The sequence below is a fragment of the Schistocerca americana genome, chromosome X (genome assembly GCF_021461395.2).
Source record: "Schistocerca americana isolate TAMUIC-IGC-003095 chromosome X, iqSchAmer2.1, whole genome shotgun sequence".
Classification (NCBI taxonomy): domain Eukaryota; kingdom Metazoa; phylum Arthropoda; class Insecta; order Orthoptera; family Acrididae; genus Schistocerca; species Schistocerca americana.
Window position 1 is genome coordinate 260,028,616 of NC_060130.1, and position 12,763 is coordinate 260,041,378.

The 12,763-nt window shown below is 37.3% G+C and overlaps 1 protein-coding gene across 1 annotated transcript; it reads right to left on the reverse strand.

Moving 5' to 3' along the window:
• Positions 1-8,328: 8,328 nt before the first annotated feature.
• Positions 8,329-12,265, reverse strand: LOC124555950. The gene is made up of 3 exons (XM_047129999.1): positions 11,553-12,265; positions 9,824-9,973; positions 8,329-8,564 (listed from the first exon to the last, which is right to left on the reverse strand). Exons 1-3 carry the CDS (start codon positions 12,217-12,219, stop codon positions 8,329-8,331), a joined length of 1,053 nt encoding a protein of 350 aa, XP_046985955.1. The 5' UTR covers positions 12,220-12,265.
• Between the last annotated feature and the right edge of the window lie 498 nt (positions 12,266-12,763).

Consider the following 12,763-nt stretch of genomic DNA (forward strand, 5'->3'; position numbering starts at 1 on the left):
ACGCCTGAACCGTTTGCGTGCGAGAGTTTTACCGCTAAAATAGCTTCTGAACAAAACAATTTCTTTTCTTTAACTGTCTACATGTCTGAAATAGTGTAATCGGAGTAGTTTTTGGTATTACTGTTTCACGTTAAACTACCATTGGTGTGCGACTGACCCGACACGAGTGTTTGCATGCATTTGTCGTGAGTAACCCGTCGCGAGTGAGTGTTTCCTTCCACAAGGTACAGCTTCCAGAAAATCGAATGAAATATGTATTGATTTGTATGTGCGTAAATGGAATTACTTATGAATATATTTTTGTACATCATGTTTGCTTCTCTTGTTAGTCGTAAGCAAGCTTTCAAGGGTTTCTTTTTCTCAATGCAAAATGTCTGAAAATTCTGGCGGAATTACTTTGCGACGACAACGACGATGACGATGACTATAACGACAACGATTATGATAACGATGACTTTGTGAGATGTTTCTTTGATCTTAAACATAAGATTTTGATAACGATGACTTTGTGCAATGTTTCTCTGAGCTTAAACATGATAAGATTTTAAAAAGGCCTTTGGCATCTGCAACCAAAGGGAGCGGACGTCACGTCACCTGCATACCTCTGGTGGAAATAAAGAATGTAAACAGAGCTTACTTGCAGCCATCTCCAACACGTTTCGCGGGAATACTTTTGTCAACGTAGTTCATGTGTTGCTCACCCATCAGCTTCTGCTTATTTATTACATTTTTGTTCTTTCTTGAAGTTTCTGCATTTTAGGCCACTGAACACATTCTTAGGAATTCATAATAGAATCTCATACACTGAAGCGTCACTTTCCAGAGAATAGATTGAAATAACCAGACAACTACATCGAGAGCGACAATGAACATTGAGGTTGCATTGTCGCCTGCTTGTCAAAAGACAAAGGCTGTTTTTGTCAAATATTATTTTGACACGGGCTGTTTTTGTAGAAACATCACATTTTTGAGCTGCAGAACTCAAGACAAGGGACGTTTCTGCCATATCTGGCTAGAACAAATTGTGAGTCTCGGTGATGACAACAAGATTGCGCTGAAATCGCGAAAACGACTGACAAAAACTGACTAGGATTGTTTTTGTTATGAAGTCTTCAATCGATTTAGTTCTCTGATAAATATCCTGAGACTTATAGTCTGCTGGCCGGAGTGGCCGTGCGGTTCTAGGCGCTACAGTCTGGAGCCGAGCGACCGCTACGGTCGCAGGTTCGAATCCTGCCTCGGGCATGGATGTGTGTGATGTCCTTAGGTTAGTTAGGTTTAATTAGTTCTAAGTTCTAGGCGAGTGGTGACCTCAGAAGTTAAGTCGCATAGTCCTCAGAGCCATTTGAACTTATCGTCGATCACTATAAACTGAGGTGACAAAAGTCATGGGATACCTCCTAATATCGTGTCGGACTTCAATTTTTCTGGCCTAGTGCAGCAACTCGACGTAGCATGGACTCGACAAGTCGTTGGAGGTCCCCTGCCGAAATATTGAGCCATGCTGCCTTTATAGCCGACCATAACTGTGAAAGTGTTACTGGTGCAAGATTTTGTGCAATAACTGACCTGTCGATTATGTCCCACGTCGGGCTATATGGGTAACCAAATCATTTCCTCTAATTGTCCATAATATTCTTCAAACCGGTCGCAAACAACATGACGCACTGTTGTCCATAAAAATTCCGTCGTTTTTGGGTACATGAAGTCCGTGAATGGTTGCAAATGGTCTCCAAGTAGCCGAGCGTAACCATTTCCAGTCAGCGATTGGCTCAGTTGGACCAGAGGACTCAGTTCATTGTATATAAACACAACCCACACCATTACGTAAGTCACCAGCAGCTTGCACAGAGCCTTGTTGACAACTTAGGTCCATGGCTCCGGGGGGGGGGGGGGGGTAGGTGGGGGAGGGGGGGGGGAGGTCTGCGCCACACTCAAACAGTATCATCTGCTCTTACCAACTGAAATCGGGACTCAATTCACTAGGCCACAATTTTTCAGCCATTTAGGGTCCAACCGATATGGTCCCGAGCCCAGAAGAGGCACTACAGGCGATGTGCTGTTAGCAAAAGCTCTTGTGTTGGTCGCCTGCTACCATATCCCATTATCACCAAACTTCGTGGCACTGTCCTAACAGACATGTTTGTCGTACGTTCTACATTGCTTTCTGAGGTTATTTCACGCAGTGCTGCTAGTCTGTTAGCACTGATAACTATCCGCAAACGCCGCTGCTCTCGGTCGTTAAGTGAAGACCGTCGGTCATTGCGTTGCCTGTGGTGAGAGGTAATGCCTGCAATGTGCTATTCTCGGCACACTATTGACACTATGGATCTGAGCATATGAATTCCCTAAGGATTTCCGAAATAGAATATCCCCTGAGTTTATCTCCAACTATTATTCCGCATTCAAAGTCTGGCAATGGCTGATGAATTTTCGAGGGCGTTGAGACACAGTCGTGCAATACTTTTTAAGAGAGTAAACAGCCAGTTGACTGTATTATTACATTTATCTTCTGTACTATGCAAGTTTCGGCTTTTATGCCATTATCAAGTACAATGCTAAAAGTTTTTAGAACATTATTAAGTCATATTTGTAGAGGCAGCCCAAAGCAGGTAAACAAGTCAAACACATGAAAAAATCTGTTAATTCCCATTTTGTGCCTATAATAACTTTGGAAACCTTTTCACATAAATCACCTGAGTACAAATGACAGGTCCGCCAATGCATTGCTCTTTTATACCTTGCATACGCTATACTACCACCATCTTTACATATGCTATCCCATGACTTTTGTCATCTCACTGTAGCTAGTTGAATTTGGGTATGAGACCGAACAGCGAGGTCCCATCGGATTAGGGAAGGATAAGGAAGGAAGTTGGCTGTGCCCTTTCAAAGGAACCATCCTGGAATTTGCTTGAAGGGATTTAGGGAAATCACGAAAAACCGAAATCAGGATGGCCGGATGTGGGTTTGAACTGTCGTCCTCCCGAATGTGAGTCCAGTGTGCAAACCACTGCGCTACCTCCCTCAGTCTCAGTGTAGTATTTCACTAAATTGTGACGATAATGCACTGCGTCAAGACGTATGCTAGTTGTGTGGTATCTGACATGCATCATCAGGGCTAGTGATGTTTCTCTCTCTCTCTCTCTCTCTCTCTCTCTCTCTGTGTGTGTGTGTGTGTGTGTGTGTTGAGAGCGTCAGGCGACGCAGCACCTCACACACCTTGGTGCTATGTAGTCTCTCTATGTAAAATTATAGGCATGTTTTGAGATATGGTACTAGCTCATACATGGATACAGGATGTGAATTACTTCAGTATTCCAAAACCAGAGGCCAATATTAATTTACCACATGGCCGATTTACAACATTCATAGCCAGCACAGTGCCCCAGTATTTTTTTTTCTTACTATTGTGCACTAGTGGTAACTTTCTTCACACATCCACATTCTACACTTAAATAGCGCACTGAAAAAAAAAATGAATTATTAAAAGACGTTTCTTCTTACCCATCTAGAAGGCAAGTTATGGTGGCTAGATCGGATGGCAGTTTTGGGAGTAAGGCGATCATGATGTCGACAACGTGTGCCCTATGTGCCTACTGAGATATCGTGTAGCAAGACAAATTAAGTTGTACATGAATGAAATTTTCTTTTCTTTCAGTATTTCTTTATGGCATGATGATGTAAAAGATGGACACAGAGCATGCTTCGTAATGCTTACAGACCTCGTGTTGACGGTTTGGTGAGTAGTAAAGGTTTGTCTTTGTTTCTAGAGCACGTCATAGTAACCCCAGTGGAGTAGTACAATATCTTCTCCGTATGTGTAGAGTAAATACTTTAGTTATAAATTGGAGATTAACATTCAAATGTAGATCAACGATATGCAGCATGACGTGATAGCTCTTTCTATACAACAATATTTCCTCGTTATATAATTAAAACCATTGACAGGTCTGCATTTGATGCACTGGTTCTTTTTTCTTAGAAATTGTATCTTATTCTCATTTTCATACGTCTTCACTTTTTATACTAGCAGTAACAGATTGCTACCTATGTTCCTTAGAGAGGTTCGCGTCTTTGTATCACGATATATTTGTTTTCTTGTTCTATTTCTATGCATTTACAACTTTTGTAAAGACGCTCGCCATAGCTCTTGTGCTTCTTTCATCTGTTAGTTTTTATTACAAGCTGACGTCAGTCAATATGACTCTGTTCATTCGTTTTTTATTTGCATTGTGATTATGTATTATTTTTTGTTTAGCTTTTAATATAGCCATTTTCAGCTACAACGATGTACAGCGTCAATGTTGCTACTATTCTGCTACCTGATAACAGCCAATACGTCTTCGTTTATTGGATTTTATTTTACATTTTAAAGTTTGTAACTAATTATTTTGTTGTTGAACTACATACTCATATCTAGTACTTCTCATAGTTAAAATTCACTATCAATCTTGATGAAGTACGTCATCATATTTGCTACTACTTTGCCACCTGACGGTAGCCATGCAGCTTTTTCTTTCCTGTCCTCGTTATAAACTAAAAAATCTTTTGCAGTCTTGCTTCCTGTTATAATTTTATCATGTATATTTGACCATTGTATTTGTATGATTTAATTTTTTGGACTCTGTTGTGAATTACGAAGAGGCATGGCGCCACCATCACTGCTATGCTGACATCTGGCATGAATGTTCACCTGTAAGTTTCATGTTAAAGATTTTTCACTAGTCTGCTAACGATTGTTATGTACACATCTTGTAAGCTTTATATCTACGTGCAGCATCATGCTGCTAGGCATGTTTTTGCCTGAAGCACCTTGTGTGAACAACTGAGCTTTCTTCTTGTAGTTCACTGTTCTGATTCGGTTTTGTAATTTCCATGTATCTTTGGTACTTTATCACAGACATCTAAAGACTGCAAAGTCCGAAACACATTATATTACGAGCAATAAAGTCATTACATTTTCAAACATGAATTTTTAATTGTGACCAGTCCAGCCTTTATATAGTGCTACTGTTTATTTTCGACATGTCTGTGAGCCTCTTACACGATTTTATGTGGCAACTGTGTTGTCACGTCAGCTCTATGAATGTGGACCCGAGGTATAAATGCGAGTGGCTGACGTTTCCTTGGTCACTTATTGCTTGAACGATTAAAAACATTTTCTATAGATTGTAAATCAGAATTTCTTAACTTTCTAAATAGACTCAAATATGTTCATAAAATGTGTTACTGCTGTTGAGAAACCAACTACAGCGTTCTCGTTGTTTGCCTTTAAGTGACGCACCTGCGCTCCTTTTATTTACGTTCTACTACTTCATGTTGTATAGTATCAGTTTACGATAGGAGGTTTCAGAAATTTTGCTAAGAATCCAGTAACTGAGCAAATATGTGTTTTAGTGAACAAGAGATTCTAATTGTAATGTGTGTGTTATATCTAGAGCGTTGGTGACTATATTGAATTTGTACTGAAAAAAAGCACTGGAAAATGAATGTGAATTGTTGTAATAGGTGCCTTTTTCAGTGAGAGAGACTATTTTTTACAAGAGGCACAGTTTTTGTGAACTGTATGGTATTCATTTTTTAGATTTTTGTGTTATTATGCGTCACGTCGTAGTAATAAAATTGGTGTCCTCTTCTCAGTGACATAACAAACTTTCATTCAGTAAGCATAGTTTCAAGAAATGTAGTGACCCCATCCATTCACGAGAATATTTGCAGTTGAGCAAGTTTTACAGCCAAATCTCATTATAATATTGGTAATGTGAAAACTATGACAGAGACATACAAGAACAAACTTAAACAAAGCATGTAAAAAAGATAATGAAGTAATAGCGTGCTGAACAAACTCAAACTTTAATACTACTTTAAAACTGATGTGCCGCCAAAACAATAGTGTGTTTTACAAATATATTTTCTTCATTTACCTTCAGCATGAGATTCATGAAATTACTAAACCAGAAGAACGGTAATTTTTCACTTACAAAACTGATAAACTCATGTTATAAATGATTTTAACATTATTTTTCTAACTTAGATATTGGTCTAATTATTTGGTGCTAAAAGTCATTTAATGAAAGATTACTTTTTTTGATTTTTGTCCTGAATCTTCCAAGCAATACAGTATAAGAAAATCTGCATATATTCTTGATGATCGTTATATTAGCTAGAAAAAATATACTTTTTATTCTGCATATACATACATAAAATATGTACTGCAAATGTGAAGACATACCTGCAAAAGTTTCTAGAAATAGCACCTGTTTTCTCTGACCGAGTAACTTTACTAGTTATCTATGAACGTTTTTATCTCTGTTTTGCTTATGTAAAAAATATTGCGTATATAATTTTAGTTAATACTGCAGAAAATCCTGACACTACGTTTATGGTAGCATCTTTAACACAAACATTAATATTGTTCATAATGAAATGAATAATGTGCAAATTGCACTCACTGTGTCAGTCATGGGGATCTATGGTCTTATTAGGGTTGGGTTGTTTGGGGGAGGAGGCCAAACAGCGAGGTTATCGGTCTCATCGGATTAGGGAAGGATGGGGAAGGAAGTCGGCCATGCCCTTTCAAAGGAACCATCGCAACATTTGCCTGGAGCGATTTAGGAAAATCACTGAAAACCTAAATCAGGGTGGCCGGATGCGGGATTGAATCGTTATCCTCCCGAATGCGAGTCCACTGTGCTACCCACTGCGTTACCTCACTTGGTCTTCAGTCTTAGCACCAATATTAATTTTCTCTGTGATAGCCCTCAGCATATGCTGCAGAGGCCTTCCAGCTTTTATTTAGATATGTTATTGCTTACCAGTTGCCTAAAAAGCAATAAGAAAATAATTACACAAAAGAGTTTTTGTTCAGGGTATTGATCCTTTATTTAATGAAAAACGTACAGATATAATATAATATTATAAGAAAAAACTAATTAGAAAAAATACAGCTCAAATGAAATTTCCAATTCCATCAGTATTTTCACAAATATATCAAGGATAACTAGTTTCTATATATGAACAAGTGTCAAACTACATGTTTTACACATTGTTAGCATACTTATAGCAGTACAGGTGCTCAGCAACTTCAGTTTTTAGAAGAGTCATAGAAAAATGATTACCAGTAAGTAGAACTATGTAATGTCAAAATTTCATTAGTTATCATTTTAGGATTCATAGTAATATACACATGATATATTTAGAGAAAACACATTACCCACAAATTTATCTTTATCCAATTAGAAATTTATCAGTATATTCGGTTATACCATAAAAGGCTATAATTAACTGTCATGTATGATACTGTATGTAATATAGAAGCTAAGCATTCGTTTCTCACATTGTATAAAAAATTGTTTTGACACCCATTTTTTACTGAATTCTCACAAAAATTTTACAAGTCACTTATAACAACCAATAAATTGATAATTAATGAAATCAAGCCCAATTGTAGCACAGAAACTACACAGCTACATCAGTCAGATATTATCTATCACATCCAAATGTCAATTACATGATTACAACAGTCCATTTAACTGAAATATCTACTTCAATTTCCAACTATAATTTTCTATAATTCCCTCTTCTACCTACAGTAATTCTACAATAACAATAATCTGACAGCAGTTACAACTCCAATACAAGTTTCCATATTAAGCTTGTTCATCAAACAGTAATGTATTCTGTCAAAATTCTAGTAACATAGCAGTTCTATATCATATGTTTCCTGCTTTAAATGAACATTTTACTTAGGTTTTTAATTCATTAACAGGTATGAGTGAAGCACACATGTTAAAGTCACAAGTATTTTACACAGCAGTGGAAAATGATGTAACCACTGTTGAAAGATCGCTGTTCAATAGAAATCACAATAACTGTGGTTGGACAACCTTCTTATTCATACCCACCACAGAATGCAGGTACCGGGCAATAAGTATACATTAGTATAAAATGCTACATGTCATCTTAATAAACAACTAGTTGACACTGTAGACACCTGGTAGATTACTTTCAGATGGCTGACCACTTTTTCTACTTGCTGAACGTTCTATCATCATCTGAAAAGCTTTCAATCAACCTTTACACTACAAAACTCAACTCATAGCGTAAAAACGATTTTTTCATGTTTACATTTAAAAAAACCTGAGCCAGACACCACATGCATGCTTACATAAATCTCTGAAGCGCCCCCTGTGTGGTAAATAAAGTTACGTACATTACTTTAGAAGCCGTAATTTGCCAAAATGTCTAAAATACAAATAAAATTCCCCATGGCGTTGAGAACAGGATGAGTGAAAAGATTCATCATGTTGCTAAATTTGCATCCATCTATTTGTCGTTATCGACATTTGGATCTTCACCGAGCTTTTCGTTGTCCTGAACGACATTTCCATCATCATTCTCTTCATGCGAATTCAAACGATCCATTTCATCTTTTATGGTGGCAGCAGCAGCCTCAGTGGAAACATTTTTGTCTTGTATCCCTGTTGCTATTTCATGTAACCTTTCTTCCTCTGGCAACTGTTGAGTCAATGTAGGCTTTTCTTGCTTTTGCAGACTGTTTTCTGAAAAAAAAAGAAACCACAGGTATAGTGTACATCACAGTTATTGTAATAAATGGCGTGTCGAATCTGTGGGTAAGTATACAAAAAATATATTAACTGTAAGACACTTTAGGGATACACTGTGTAAAGCTGCCTATAGCATACTGTGCTTATTTTCTCATAATTACACATTATAAGGTTCTTTCAAGACTGAAAAACAAGTGACGTCTGTCAGTTATCATTCTTGTGAGAAACTCCATGTTGTTCTCTCTGAGTCACAAGTCAAACATAGAAGATTTTATGGACTTTCAACAAATCATTTGCCACATGTAACTCACTGACAACTGGTTTACTATAGCACAGCTAGTAAGGTTACATACAATGAAAAAAGTTAAGCTTAGCAGAAAAAAATGAATTACAAGTAAACAAATATTTCTCAGGTGCTGTATACTCCATAATGCTATTAATTGTTAAAATTTCCATTTATGCTGTATCATGAACTGCAGCAAAAATATAAATGAAGTATGTTGATGTGCATCTGTGATTCATGAATTAATATCATTCATGTGTGGAAATTTATATTTTGTGCAAAATATTTCTGATTCACTGAGGGATTCTGAGTTCCCAAAATACAGATGAACTTAGAAGCTTGACCATTATGACTGTGCCCAGTTTCATTAAGATTTGCTTACTGGAAATTTAGATATTTTCGTTAACCTGAATTAGAAATTTATGCATGTGGCTGCAACTAATGAGTGCAAGTCAGTAACTAGCAGTGCCATTTCAAATAGGGACAGCACCACTTACTGAGTGACAGCAGATATTTCATACTCCTTTTAATAGAACTCATCTGTTAAAATGTTGTATAAAGTATTTGCTATTGTATGTTGCAGAAAAGCAAACAAATATCATAAACAAATACACTTGGTTGATTTTCACTAACTATGGACATAACTTCACATCATTGTAATTGCATCACAGAACAGAAAAATCGAGCTGAATGTGTATAAAACATAGGAAATAGTGTTAAATACACAATGCTGAAAGGGAAATACTTAACACCGAAATGCGCAGACAAAATGTCAGTTCTGGTTTCACAACATAATTGACTTGACCGGCAACATAAAATACAAATAAAATTCCTCATGACGTTGAGTGCAGGATGTGTGACAAGATTCGCAATGTTGCTAAATTTGCATCCATCTAGTTGTCGTTATCAACATTTCCATCTGCATAAAGCTTTTCATTGTCCTGAACTACATTTCCCTCATTATTCTTACCTTGTATAGTCAAACGAGCCATTGACTTTTCGATGGTTGCAACAGCAGCCTGAGTGGAAACATTTTTGTTTTGTATTCCTGTCGCTATTTCATGTAACCCATCTTCCTCTGGCAACTGTTGAGTCACTGTACGCTTTTGCAGATCTTTTTCTGAAAAAAAAGAAACCCACAGGACTAGCTTATGTCACAGTTATTGCAATAAATGGCATATAAAATCTGTGGGCAAATATAGAAAAAAATATATTAACTGCAAGACACTTCAAAGACACAGTTTGTAAAGCCACTTATGACATACTGTGCTTATATTCCCATAATGACACATTATAAGGTCCGTTCAAGACTGATAAACAAGTGAGGACTGGCAGCTATTATCATTCTTGTGAGCAACTCCATTACTTTCTGTATGAATTGCTTACCAAACATAGACCTCTAACAAATCCTTTACTACAGCTAACTCACTGATAACTAGTTTAGTACAGCACACCTAGTAAGATTGCATACAATGTAAAAGTTTAAGCATAGAATAAAAAAGAAATTACAAATTAATAAATATTTCTCAGATTCTCTATGCTCTGCAATGCTGTTAAATTATTGTAATTTCCTTTTATATTCTTTCTGGGCTGTAGCAAAGAATTAAATGAAGTATGTTGATGTGCCTCTGTGACTCATGAACTAGTAACATTCATGTGTGAAGATTCATATTTTGTGCAAATTATTTGTTAATCACTGAGGGATTTTGAGTTCCCAAAATACAGCTGAACATAGAGGTTTGACAATTATGACTTTTCACAGTTTCATTAAGATTTCCTTACTGGAAATTCAGATATTTTCATTAACTTGAATTAGCAATTCATGTACGGTATGTAGCTGGAACTAGTAGTGCAATTTCAAATTAGGTACCACTTACTGAGTGGTAGTAGGTAGCATGTTATTTTAATAAGTACATGTCCACAACTAGTAGTGCAGTTTCAAATTAAATACCACTTACTGTGTGATGGCAGGTATTTTTTTATGTTTTCATATTGTCTCTAGCAGAACTTATCTCCGTAAATGTTAGATAAAGTATTTGTTGTTACACATTGCAGAAAAGCAAACGAATATCATAAATAAGTAACATGATGGTTTTTCACTAAATATGAACATAACTTCATATCATTGTAATTTCGTCACAGAGGGGAAAACTAGAGGTGAATGAGTGGAAAATATAGGAAATAGTATACTCAATTTTGAAAAAGAGACAAACCGAAATGCGCAGGAAATATCAGATTCTGGTTTACGATACAGTCCTTTCAGAATAACACACTACAAATATAAGAAATATATTCTTTACGATTATTAGTTTGCTTTAGTATTTTGAAATCGTAAGTGTGCATTTCTTCAGTCTGAATCACACTCGAAAGCGATTAGTACATCTTGCGAATCCAAAATCATAAAGTAGACTTAGAAATCATACCACATTCTCTCAAAAATACAAATTTCTTTAGTGATTAAGGAAGGTTTTCAGCGATCACATAACACAACACCTTCAAACCTTTTTGGCAACAATGTATTCACTAGTTGTCTCCATGTAGTAGCATCGAAATTTACTAGTCTGGCAGATCTCTAGTGCAAGTCATGAATACAGTAATACAATTACGGGAAGCATTACAAAGACATCCACAGATAATATGTAGCGTAATATGCTTAAATTGTTATCTGAAAATTTTCAAAAGCATTATATTATACTTACTGGGGCCTGTGGTGACACTTTCACCGGCTGTGTGTGGTGCTGCATGTGATGTATCCTGCTGACCTGTGGATCTGGACTTTGATGGACGCTGATGTGAACGCCCTGACTGTTTGTGCGACTGCTTTGAGCGCTTGCGTTTTGGAACACCTCGGGGTCGTTTCATGTGAACAAGTTCTGACTCTCTGTGAAACTCATTGCACTCTTTACAATGAGGAATGACATCGTATGGTGTGTCATCAATTACCATAAATTCCCCAGGCTGGCCATTTATGATATCTACAAGCACACGAGTATAAAGTTGTTCTTGCAACATCATAGCTTGCTGGCGTAGTTGACGATAAAACGACTGGGTTGGATGTGGATTATCTGGGTGCATTGGTGGATGGACATCAGGGAGTGGAGGGTAGAAATGTGGCGCATCATCTCCGAATGAAAGAGGATTTGGCATTTCATCGAAGTTTGCAGGATTGCAGATAATACCATCTGGGAAGTAAAGCTCAACATGAATCAAGCGCGGAGGTTGACCGGCCACAGATGGATCCGTTTGTGCATCAGGAGGGTTAACAAGTATATCAAACCCAATCTGATATCTGAGGTAGTATGGAAGACAAGGAAAGTAGCACATAACTGCGTTCGATCCTAATTCATTGCCAGGCTCAGACGACATAATGCCCTGTAGAGTGATCCAACTGACACTATGAAACCGACTGGAACTCGAGCAAAGCACTAAGACGCCCTTCGAATAGCTAAGACTAGTCGCACTATTCACCGAGGTCTCACTGAAACTGACTGTCAACCGCGTTCTTCGTACTGTAGGAGGAGTCGTATAGTGGGGGCTCATAGGCAGTAGTGGGAGAAGTCGTGGTGGGAGAAGCTACATGGTGGGGGAAGCTACAGGGTGGGGCAAGCTCAGGCAGGGCCCCCAGAACAACGCCAACACATGCTTTGTAGTGTCCATATCCAGTCCCATAATAATCTTGACTGTAAAAATCAGTCAAGTTGTCGATCAGCTTAATTGGCAGTGGTCGAGAGTAAAAAAAAGTGAAATTTATTGATCAAATTGCAAAACGAAACAATTGGGCGTAAAAGGACTGAATATATTTAAATAGACTCTTCTGTTCGTTTTAGGAATCCATTATACGTACAGCAGGATTATTATCTTACCTTGATTATTTTTAGGCTGTCTGTATTACAAAGAAGTAACATTGCAG